This window comes from Barbus barbus (assembly GCF_936440315.1).
Source record: "Barbus barbus genome assembly, chromosome: 24".
NCBI classification, from domain to species: domain Eukaryota; kingdom Metazoa; phylum Chordata; class Actinopteri; order Cypriniformes; family Cyprinidae; genus Barbus; species Barbus barbus.
The window spans coordinates 17,020,870-17,033,730 of record NC_136752.1 but is presented as its reverse complement, the minus strand read 5'-3'; the positions used below and the strand labels follow the sequence as shown (position 1 = coordinate 17,033,730).

Sequence of the window (12,861 nt, the reverse complement as noted above, 5' to 3'; positions counted from 1 at the left end):
ATAATTTGGGTGTAAGACATTGCATTATTTAAATAGGTGTCCAGCTGGAACACCGAATGAAGCAATCTGCTGGCAATTAATCTCTTAAAACACGGCAACAGCAGCTCTGCTTGCTTTTTTTAAAAAGATTGAAGAATACGATTTTTTAAGGCTGAATCATTTCATATCTGAAGGGCCCGTTAAAAACCTGTGGCAGGTGCTATGAGATTGTATAGGGGTTATGCATTGATTGCAAATCGAAAATTAACAAACTTCACCAAAAAAAAAAAGTTAACCCAAAAAATGTAATTCAGTCATCATGACTTTCTTTCTTCTTTAAAACACAAAAGATATTTTGAAAAATGTTTTTGTTGATACAATGAAAGTAACTGAGGTTAAAACAACACTGAACCATTCACTGAGCACTTTAATTTTATTGACAAAAAAAAACAACACATTTATAATTTTTTTTCCTTCACAGAAAAACTAAATTCATACAGGTTTGGAATGGCATGAGAGTGAGTAAATGATGACAGAATTTGCATTTTTTGGGTGAACTTTCCCTGAAATATGATTGGCAAATGTATTAAATTTGTTATTTTGACTTTGTAAGTTTGTTAGTCTGTTTTATCCCCATCACGTTATACTTGTACATGATGTATAGTTTGTAAATATGTTAATTTTTTTCTTTTGAGACAGAAAAGGCCTCTAAAATAACAAAAGAATGATTTATGCACTGAGAATTCTTTGACTGATTGTTTGTCTGCAGTTTTGGGTCGCTTTGAGGTTTAGTTCAGACTCACACTTTGTGGAATCAGTTTGAAACACTTCTTTTTGATCTTTATTTGTTTTCTTGAAACCCAAAAAGCATTTAATTACAGTCATCACCATATCTAATAAAAACATTATTGCCTATGGATCATAAGACTCCATTATATCAGGTACAATCTTTCAGATATGTATCCTTACGTATATTAAAATTTCAACCTAGTGTGATAATTCTGGGTAGCAAATATTTTACAATGTACTCAATGGCCAAATTTCTTCGGGAAGCAAGCACATTAAAGCAAAGCGGAGGAGCTAGGAGAAAAAAAGTGAAGGGACCTCTGAATGTCTGACACCAGAGAAGTTGCTTTGAGGTTTCATTTAACACATGGAGGGAATAAGCACAGAATCTGCGGCGCTGAGATAAGAGCTTGCACTGCTGTGGACTGAGCAAGAAGGTGAGAGCCTCATCTCCAGTTAACATGCCTTTCTATTGAAGGAGAGATGAAGGGCAAAGTGGAAAGAGAAGAAGAGCTGGAGCAGCTCAGCCTCGTCTCAGATCATGGAGTTTCTGAGCCACACTCTCCAGTTCAGCCTCAATGGCAGCCAGACTTTCAATCTCAGCATCCTGATGACAGAAGAGAGAAAATCAGGCCATTAGTTCATTTTAAACTGCTTCATGAGCATTTACTTGTACACTACCATTCAAAAGTTTGAGGTCCGTTTTTTTATTAAGTCTCTTATGCACACCAAGACAGTATTTATCTATTTGCATTTATAATTTTTTGAAATTAATAATTTAGGATAGCTGTTCAATTTTAATATATTTTAAAATGTCATTTATTCCTAATGTTAAAGCTGAATTTTTAGTGTCTCTTGATCTTTCAGAAATCATTTCAATATACTGATTACATAGTTTTCATATACATATTTTTTTAATTTATAAAGAACAAAAAACTATAAAATATCTACACAAAACTATAGCATGACTCCTCCAGATGATTTGGAATTAGTCACATGGATTATTTTAATGTTGTTTTTGTCATTTTTGAAGCTAGACCAACATGGTCACAATGAACCATGGATTCACTGAAAGAGCCATGTAAAGAAAGAAAAATTCTACTTTTGTGTTCCTCGGAAGAAAAATACTGTTTGTGTACTTTTAAGAAAACGTGTAGGTGTCCTACCCCTGTCTTTCTGCTGCCGCTGCCCTCTTCATCTCGTTTGTCCTGTGGTTGAGTTTGTGCCATGAGCTGCAGCTCCTGCTCCTCCGGGCTCCTCCACAGCTCCCCCTCTTGATCTTCTCTCTCCTTAGAGTGATGTGGTGCTTCCCAGTGCTCATCCAGTTTTGGGCTTGCATCTACTCTCTTGTGGGACAGTTTGCTCACACGACTCCAGCGCTTCTCTCCAACCTCTCTTTTCTTCTCCTCCTCTTCTTCCAGCTCTTCTTTTGAATGTGCTCTTTCTGTTTCAGCTCCCTTGTGCTCCTCGCTGTCCTCCATGATGGGTTGTTTTACATCAGGATTGGCTTCTTGATCATCTGTGGCTGTTTCCCCTTCAGATAAAAATGGAACAAAATTATAATTATTATATTATCTTCTCTGTTTAATCTATCTTAGTCACTTCTCTCTATTCTACACACACACACACGCACACACACATTTTACTTTAGTGCAGCATCAGCAAACCCAGCACTCTTCTAAATGAAATGCTCTCTCTTGCCAGCTCACAGCTCACTGCTTGTTGCCTCTTATCCTGAAATATAAGCCCCCATCCTGTCCTATCTGTACTCATGAACACACAGATTCCCAAATCATTGTTTCTATTAACAGACACACTAAAGCAAAGTCACCTGAAATGTCTGATTTTTCACCAAGTTCCTCTGAGATCTGAGGGCTACTTTTAACAAGCTACAGGCAGCTTGCTGATCTGGCTGGCCTTCAACATCAATTATTGAATCGATTCAGCGGGCCACAGTGCAACGTGGATTTCATTTCATAAATGGAGGCACTGTCACACTGGCCTGTTCATGGAGCACTGCTAAATTCCCCTATCAATCTTCATTCCCCATCCCTTCCTCCTGTCCCGTTTTAACCTTGTTTTGTCTTAGACACAATCTCCTGCTGTTATTCCCAACCTCTTCAATGATATAAGCAAGTGCCTGTTATATGAATTCTCCCTGGACATCCCTGTTACTCACAGTCACACTTTTCAAAGAGTAGTGATTATGTCGCTATTGATCGAATGTAGGAGGGGTGACAATTTGTTAGTAGGAGCACTGTGGCTATTTGTTCATCTGCTGGGCTTAAAGCTGTACACATCTGATCATGGTACTTATGATCCTTATATGATATGATACTTTGAAGTCATTCGTGTTACAAATGTATGATGTAATGGCCAAATAACAATTGTAAATATGTTAAATAATACCTCAGTTTTGAGATGAAAAGAAACAAAGAGAAGAAAAACACATTATAATTAAAATCAAAAGAAATGCAATGTTGTGTGACTAGAGCTAAGTAAAAATATGAATGTTCTGTTGTTAGAACTCGTAATCACTAATTAGAATTTACAATGTTTTGTCAAAACAAAACATTACACAGCAATTTTAAAATTAATATTCACCTAATGTATCAAGAAATCACATTTTATGTAACTTGTATCAAAATGAATGGCACCAGTGTCCATTCCACGATTGTTATGAGTCTGTTATTTTTAGTGGATCTAAAACCTACATTGGTTACCAGTGTAATCCAATTCACAAACAAATGACTCTTGAGCTGGTTCTTTGTAGTGAATCAAAAACATACAGCACAATCAGTGTAGCATGATTCCTGAAATGAATAACTCTTATAAATCAGTTCTTTTAATAAATATAAAAAAACCCTATGGAAATAACCTAAGTTATCGGTTTTAAACACTGCCTTGTGTTATTTACAGCGTTAGTAGAGAGAGATTTTTTATTTTTAAGCAAAGTGGACATTATAGCTGAAATACACCCAAATGAATTAGAATTGAATCAAAAAGGAATGAAATGAGAACTGAATTGAAATCTAACTGAATCGAGAGTTTCAGAATCGTAATAAATCAAGAAATCTAGTAGTGTAGAACATCAGTGTGTTCTGCTGGTGCTGTGAAGGATCCTGGAACAAGTGACATATTTCATTTCTTTGTGTAGTTCACAACGTGGCAGTACTTTCTGGCACACTTTCAAGCACTATTCATCTATCAATTGTACATCTGCAGTGGCTTGTTTCCAGGTATCGAGCCACAAGCTTCTCAGCAGGAGGTCCCTGAATTTGAGAGGTCCCAGGGCACTGGACCCATCGGGCCAGTAATGCATCCTTACACCTCATCTACAGTCAGAATTTCACTTGTTATATCATATCATACTGAATAAGGCTGTCAACCCAACGATAAACTCAGAAAGTAGCGCATATGGCATCCCACACATTGCTTTCGTCATTACCATCTTTGTGGTGAGCCGGATCATTTCCCTTCTCCTTTTCCAAGCTGGAGTGTTTCTTCTCCTCTTGTTTACCCTCTTCCCTTTTTGTGACCTCCTCCTGTGACTCTCTCTTCTGCTCTGGGTTTATGGAGTTGGAAATGTGATTGCTAGGACTCTCACGTTCTTCACGCTCCTCTTCCTCAGCAATCTGGTAGCGTTTTTGAGACTCCTGCTCTGTCTCCTCACTCTCCCTGGAGCTCTCCTGTCCTACTCCTCTCTTCTCTGCATCTTCTTCTGGTTTATCCAAGGCAACCAACATTGACTGATCATCTGTAGGATGGTAAAGGGTTACACTGAGGTTAGGTGCTCATTTTTGTATTATTCAAATAAAGAAAGAAATTGTAATTATATAGTGTTCATATATGATAATAAATTAATATATTCATATATCAAAATAAATAAATGTTTTGTGTGATATTCTTTTATCCAGATGGGTTTCTTTCCGGTAAGATCCTTAGGGTTTGATTTATATACTGTATGACAGACTGACTTTATTGAGATCTGTTTTTGTTTCTTTCAGGTCTTCAGGTTCTAAGCTTTTAGATTTGATTCGTCTGTGATTCTGCTGCAGTGCCTTTTAATGAAAGTGCAAGGTTGTGGAACAGACTGTTTACATGGGTTTTCTTTGGCACAATCTGTCTGACCTCAGCAGCACAGTACTTGAAAACGAACATATAGATGGTGTGTTCAAAACACGTTAACCTCAGGAAAAAGTTAAGCAGACTGACCATAAGTAGACTGACACGGCTTAATATGTGAAATTGCAATGCAAGCAGATCATAGAAATAGATGACACCATTTTCAAGGTCAGCACTTTTGAATGAGGTCAAATGAAATGACAACCCACTCACAAATTAAGGGGTAGTTTAAAACACAATCTGTGTTTTACTTGACTCTCACACTGTAAGTACAGAATGATATTTAGCACCCACACACTTGTGCCCACGGACTTGAGATATGACATATCCAAGACAAAAGTCCAGGATCATTTGCATAAGAAATTTTACAAGCTCAATATTGTACCACTGGTAGTGTGCATTTTCACCACGAAAGGATGCACACTAGAAGAGACAGATGTGCCCTCTGCCCTGATTCTGTCAGAATGCTGCTAAGTGCATCACTAACGAGCAGAACACAGTGGTTCACACTAAAATGTGCTTTGAGAGCACTTCTATCCTTTGAAGAGTGACAGGCAATGCTAAATCAAAGCAGCGTTTGTTTTTGTTTTTTTCCCAGGAATTTATTCTACGATTAGAATAATCTCTCGTCTTTCTTCTCTAATATGCAAGTGTATAAGCATGTATATAAAAAATATATAATATAATAATATAGTAAAACAACCCATACACAAATTAAATATATATTAAAAATATATATTAAATTGTGATCGTATTTTCGTATGAAGTAAAAACACAAATGAAGCCTTAGAAATTGGAACAATATATTAACATATATATCTAGCCCACACAAATATGTATGAACTTTTTTGGACATATGTCACATACATGTATATCCATCCTAAAACTCATCAATACAGCTTATTATATATTATATAATATTATATATGAGTATAATACTCATATATATGATATTATATGAGTATAAAAGACACACATGCATTAAAAAAAAAATTATTACAAAAAAACTTAATATACAGATTTATGTATATATGTTGTTTTAATAAAGTTGCATATAAATAAAATATATTGTTGACATATATGGTTGCTACTAATTATACCATATAAAAAAAATCATCATATAGATATAATTATCATATGTACACAAACAAAATTTTCTACAGAATCTTTCTATATTCTCTAACTTTCATCTATCCAGACAGAGTATGTAAATATGTGGGAAAAAAATTATATTTATATATATATATATATATATATATATATATATTAGTGCTGTCAAATGATTAATCGTGAATAATCGCATCCAAAATAAGTTTTTGCTTACATAATATATGTGTGTACACTATGTATATTTATTATTTAGCCTATATATAAATACAAGCACATGAATGTATATATTTAAGAAAAATATGTTGTTTATATATTAAATATATATATAATAAATATAATATAAAAATATACATATTTCATTTTATATTTTCATTTATGAATATAAATGTAAATATTTTTAAAATATATACCGTATGTGTGTATTTATATATACATAATAAGTATATACAGTACACATATTATGTAAACAAAAACTTTTATTATGGATGTGATTAATCATGATTAATCGTTTGACAGCACTAATACACACACATATACATATATACATATATATATATATATATATATATATATATATATATATGTAACATATATGGCAATAACACTCTCAGATATAACATTTCCGTATGGGAATGTAAATAAATAAATAAAGATGTAGCAGACTAGCATAGAGTCATGTACCGTGGCAATTAAGAAGTGGATTAATCTCACCTGCAGTTTTCATTGTGTCTCTAGAGAGGCTAGTCACATGTTCAGGAGGATCTCCTGGGTGTTTCTGTGCTCCTTCATTGGCTCCTAAGAAACAGTTTGGTGGGGAAATGGTCACAAGCAGACATGGCAGCTTCTTGGCAATAAAACAGAATGTATGGATTCTCTTTCAGAGTTCATCAGCAGTGTTATACAATTCTCTGCTCTACATTTCAAATGACCTACTGCTGCCAAAAAAGCCATTAGCACCCAACTGACATTCTGCTACCATTAGCGTTTCTCTATAGGAAACAGAGTTAGTTAATGCTGTCCCAATCAAATCTGGTGCATCTGCCTCTTACCCTCCACAGCGATATCTTGCATCTCTCGGAGAAAGTTGCGGTGGCGCAGGATGCTCACAAGCCTGTCATCTGGAAAATATAAGGTACACCTCACAAACAGTTCCAAACTCCAAACACTATTTTTAGCAGTTAGCACTTCACTTTATTTTTTACATTATTTGCATTAATTGCCCTGAAATTTACTGCCTTCTCCTGAGCAGCACTATTAATGATCAGGTCCACTGAGAGAGAAGATAGAAAGTGAAAGCAATAAAGAGGGGGGGAGGAGAGATTTGCGTTGAATTAACGTTGAGTCAAAATTTTCCTTTTCTGCTGACCGACAAAGAGAGCATGCAGATTTGGCTGCTCACTCGATGGCAATGCTATTCACTCTACTCCTTACTTTCTCTCCAAAAATGTCTGTCGCCTTATTTCTCTGCCAAGCCTCTTCGCAATCTGTTAAAGTTATGGTACAGAACTGACAGCTGTAGCTGTAGCTGCCAGAATATTGCTGTACAGAATTGACAAATAATGGACAAGCATTAGGGAATGGTATTTTGGTGTCTGTATATCAGTCTTATTTTATCATTGAGACATAACAGGTTTTTTTTTTACCATTTTTTATTTTTGCATTGTCCATTTTCATTTTATTTTAGTTCAAGTTTTAGTCATTTTGATGCATTTTTAGTAGTTTTTAAATATGTGTATATACTTTTTGTTCCTTTTTATTTCAGTTTTAGTTATTCAGTTCATCGGGTTAAACTAAATTAAAATGAGAAATTATTTTTTAATATATTGTATTTCAGTTAACATTTATTTCAACTAATGATCTTTATCTTTTTATTTTTAGTTTCAGTTATAGATGTAGTTTACTGTGATTACCCTACTGTATATTTTACAGTTACTAACTGTATGTCTTTTAATAATGCAATTTTAATACACTAACTTATTTGAACTATTAAATTATTTTTCTTCCTGTATTAATAACAAAAAAGGTGGGTATAAACAGAATCTTGAGAATGTCCCTTTCGCTATGAATTAGAAGGTGGTTTATAATATATAAGGTGATTTATACTTTTTATTTTTTTAAATGAAAATAATTATCATTGTAACTGCCACGGTGCACACACGAGGAGGATACAGGAACACGCAGACGAGGAGTAAGCTCAAATTAACAGTCTTTAATGACTCCAAACAAGGCAAGGCAAGGCTGACACAAACAGGAATACCAGGGAGTAATGAGCAGACCAGACGACGCGAAACTGAACAGGCAGGAACTTAAATACACAGGCTAATTACACAAACAGCTGGACAAGAATGAACTAATAATCACATTAAACAAGGACAGGAAAGAAACCAAAAAAGGACACAAGAGGCAGGAACACATGGCACACACGACAGAGGACTGACAGTAACAATATTTTCTTAAAATTTAAAATGCATTTTATTCAATTATTTATTTTATAAGTTTTAATTAATTTTATAATAATGATTTTCTTATTATAATTATTATTATTACTACTATTATATTATATTATCTTCAATATAATATATTTTTTCTATATTTTGGTAAGGTAACTAACAGTTAAAGTTTTTAGTATAGCAATTTTTCTGTTCAATTTTTTTAAAAACATTTTTACAGTGTCTTTATGAAATTCTGCTTTTCTCAAATCGGTCCTCCTCTCTCCTTCTGTCAGTATCTGTCCTTCACTGTTTCTTTGTCCTAGACTCATTGTGTAAGCCTCTCACAGAGCGTCTGATTTCACTGTTGTAAGCGTTATCTCAGTAACAGTACCTGCCTTGCTAATAGAATGATTGATTTTCCAATTTAAAGTATCAACGAAAAAAGTCTCTGCAATGTGACTCAACAGTGCATGGCAAAACTTCACACTATGACTCCTGTGCTAATGTCATTCATTACTTTGCTCCATTAACTTTCAACTATCAGAAACGTGAAGTCACAGCAGCAATGATAGCATATATTGATCATATCGGGAAGGTCACTGCTGATGATAGGAAGGAAGTGCACCCAAGTGCAGCTAAATATACAGAAATAATAGTAGTCCAGGTGTCACTAATGTAGGCACTCACCAGCGCTGAGGGTTTCAAGGCAGTCCTGGGAGACTGGGATGGGATGAGGCTTGGACAGGGCATCTGCAATTACTTCCACAATACACTTCATCACCTACACAAAGACAGAGAAGATTGGGTTAGGAAATAGCGAGACATGTTTAAGCTATTTTGAAAAAAAATTATATTGTGAAATATTATTATTACAATTTAAAATAATATTTCTATTTGAATATATTTTAAATTGTAATTTATTCCTGTGATGGCAAAGCTCCATTACTCCAGTTTTCAGTGTCACATGATCCTTTAGAAATCTTTCAAATATGCATTTAATAAATGTAATGCATCCTTGTTTTTAAACGGTAGTGTGTATATATGGACTCCATGCACTCATGAGATTAATGTAACAGAGGACACAGATGCAGCATGCCAACAATATCTCAAAACCCCCCATATCTAGCCATCCTTACTGTCTTACATTTCACTTTCAATCAATATCATTTCCTCCTCAGTGCTTTCATCCCTCTCACCCGTCTCTGCGATTTGTTTGGCTCCACATTCCCCCAAAGTCAAACATTTCTCTGCTGTCAGGGAAAAACAGCCTCCCTCAGTAAGGCCAAAGCGTTGCTGAAATGGCATTATCATTTTACCGAGAAGAACTGCATCTGTTTGCAACTTGACATTGCCGATGTCTTCCCCCCCAAAACTTCAGATTTACACACATTTTAGAATACTCAAGTGTCCTTCATCAAAACATACCCTCTCTTAAGGAAAGAATCATGTGACAATCTCAACTGAGATAAATGTTTGCAACCCAACTTCAATTTAAGTTTAAATTCAGTTCATCATAGTTTAAAAGCACAGTTTGCAGTCATCTGTAGTTGGTAGCCTCCTCTGAGTAAGCACACATGGCACCAGCTGTCACTAGGCTGAAATCGTGTTGTTGAGTCACTGTCTCACTTATGCTGCTTTCCTCCACACTTCCTGACAACATGGACTATGGCTGCTGCCATTCTGTGCATCCTTATGTTCCAAAAGGCTGCTCCAAATACACATCAAAATAATACTGAACAGCAGTGAAGCCGAAAACGAATAGTTTGTTTGTTAAACAATGATTTATCAACTCGTACCTTCACATCATTATCGTCCAAGTGACCTGGAGAGACAGGTATGGAGAAGACTGGAGAAAGAGAGAGTTTTGATAAGCAAAAACAAATGACTCTGTGCAACAGACAACCAATCATAAACTGCTTCAGGGCTTAGCTCATTAATTATTCATGTTCTTTGTAAGTCGCAGAAACTTTCACTAGCTGTTTGTAATCTGAGGAAAACTGTTAAAATGTCATGTTTTGTTGTATGTTTTATAGTTATAAAACAACCGAGGTGGAGCAACGTGAGGAGATTTACACAGATACAGTAAACAAGCGGTTATTGCTGTATTTGTCTTAATGTCAATGGCTTTGTAAATATGTAACCCTGGGTTTACAATGCGAAATCTCGAAAAAGATGAATTACTAAAAGACTGTATTAACACTGTAAAGCATGTAACGAGATTACGTTTACAAATGTCAAGTGTGAAAAGCCTTTTGTGCTCCTCACAAGTGTTTTATCCGCTGTCCTTGGTGCTGACAGAGACATGGCACAGCTCACATGTAGAAAATGTAGTCAACAGAATCAATTCATCATCCAAATTCCACTAAGTATTCCCACGATAACTTAACACGTTACGTGATTATTTGTACATCTTGCACACTTACCAAAATTCACCAGCACCACGAGAGCAGCGCATCCTCGTGCGATCATTGTCGTAATACGAAGCGCAGGCAACCGTCTGTTTAAAAGTGAAGAACCGTCGAGCCAGAGAAAAGCGAATGAACGCTAGTATTGTCCTTTCCTCGGAGTGAAGGGAAACACTCGCTGATTTATGGATGCATTATGCGCATAAGGCGCCTTTTCTTATTTGTTTCGCCGGATCACAATGCCTCAATGTCACTACTCACTACTGCAGCGATGCCGCCTTTATATAGAAGATGTGATGAAGAGGAAATGACATCAGTATGAAGTACAGCTGCTTAGTTCACCATCTACTGAATGATAATGAAAAAAAAGTTCATTATTATTATTATTATATTACTATATGCATATATGGATGCTTAAATTTTACTTTAATTTCATACATTTGCTGATTATTTAAATGTTATTAATTCTAGTAATAATACACATAGTATGCATATAGCCTATACTAAGTAGTAGCCTAAGTACAAATTCTATTCGATAGTTGGGGTCCCATATTTTATAGACGGGTGTGTTGGGTCATCTAAAGAAATTGATTTATTTGCCTATTTTTACTCATTTTGAAATGTATCGCAACATTAAGCAATACATTTAAGCGATGCTGGTTTGCTTGCTGTGTTAATATTCTGCTTGGGACCAAAGGCAAACAAAAACATAACATCACCCTTTCCTGAAACTCATCTAGGCATTTCAAAACAAGGCTGTAGCTTTTTTTTTTTTTTTTTTTTTTTTTCCTTTTAATTCAAAAATTATAATCTAGGACGTGTCTAAAATATAATAGGGGTCAAATCTCCATTGGTAAACTGACATTACTCACATAAATCATCCACACAGATGTCTTCTTAGTTATGAGGTTCCTTCAAGATCCCATGCATTACTCAAATAAAAATGGCTTTGAGCACAAGTAGATCATGATTTCCACTAAAATATCTGTACAGTAAAATATTAAAGTAAAAAACATCAAATTGTAGTAATTTAGTCCCTAATAAAGCAAAATGAATGGCAGGCTGTTTGGCATGAATCTTTGTGTTGAATACCAAACAGAAGTCGGTCAGTAGTGCCTGCTATTCAAAACATAAAGTAATTCAATTAGAAAGGGACTCCATTAAACATTGGCATAGACAGTAAATGATGGACCTCAGGGGAACCATATGTGATTATCCCACCAACTAATTTATTGAGCACAGTAAAGATGCATTAGAAAGAGAGTGGCAAGGGATGAAAGAGAGTGAATGTGAGAAGGAAGCAGATTATTAGATGTGGGAGAGCATCATGCAATTACGTACTACGCAACATTCACTACAGCTCCTCTAAATGTTGTGTAGGCTTTCAGTTCACATGCAAAAATGTGATCAAATGTTTCTGCTTAATTATTTGTTCACCACTTATTCTTTTATGTTTTAATAGGGTGCTTTGATGGAAATATGCTCTCTTTGTTAATTGCAATACGTGAATAAATATCCTTGTAGCTCATGAAAACAATATATCAGCCACTCATTGTGTGTCTCAACAAACCATTCAGACTTCATTTATCATATTATTCGTAGGTGACACAGAAAACAAGGCTCTACCCTAGTGGGCTCTGATAATGTGCACGTTAGAGGCAGCTGTTTACACATTTTACCCCTGTTGGAGAAAAATATATTGAGTTAAACAGATACATTACAGAAAAGCAAGACATTCGAGGCGGCAGATATGTTGACCATTGATTTCTAATGAGAAGATAATGCTATTTCTCTATTCTGGACACACTAAAATTGAATGCAAATCGAACAGTCAGTAGGAGTACGAGTACGTGCTTGTGATGTATTGCATCTAATTTCCTTCAGAGAGGAAACAATGTATGGTTTCCTGTTTGTATCAGTTTGAAATGGACATAAAAAAACGTACCATACATCACATTTGCTCCTGAGTTTTGCAATAATTTTTTTTCCCCAAGTAATTAAGTTCTATTAAAATGCATAAATTC

The 12,861-nt window shown here is 35.2% G+C and overlaps 1 protein-coding gene across 1 annotated transcript; it reads right to left on the bottom strand.

The window, feature by feature from the left end:
• Nucleotides 1–395: 395 nt before the first annotated feature.
• Nucleotides 396–11,092, bottom strand: LOC306843446 (uncharacterized protein). Its single transcript, XM_079374962.1, has 8 exons — nucleotides 10,856–11,092; nucleotides 10,229–10,278; nucleotides 9,120–9,213; nucleotides 7,050–7,118; nucleotides 6,712–6,795; nucleotides 4,214–4,522; nucleotides 1,932–2,299; nucleotides 396–1,372 (listed from the first exon to the last, which is right to left on the bottom strand). Exons 1-8 carry the CDS (start codon nucleotides 10,899–10,901, stop codon nucleotides 1,289–1,291), a joined length of 1,104 nt encoding a protein of 367 aa, XP_079231088.1. The 5' UTR covers nucleotides 10,902–11,092; the 3' UTR covers nucleotides 396–1,288.
• Between the last annotated feature and the right edge of the window lie 1,769 nt (nucleotides 11,093–12,861).

Coding starts and splice junctions, on each gene's coding strand:
- LOC306843446 (XM_079374962.1), bottom strand. CDS start 10,901: ATGATCGCACGAGGATGCGCTGCTCTCGTGGTGCTGGTGAATTTTG. Junction 10,279..10,855: donor CGTGGTGCTGGTGAATTTTG/GTAAGTGTGCAA, acceptor CTCTTTCTCCAG/TCTTCTCCATACCTGTCTCT. Junction 4,523..6,711: donor AGACACAATGAAAACTGCAG/GTGAGATTAATC, acceptor ACCATCCTACAG/ATGATCAGTCAATGTTGGTT.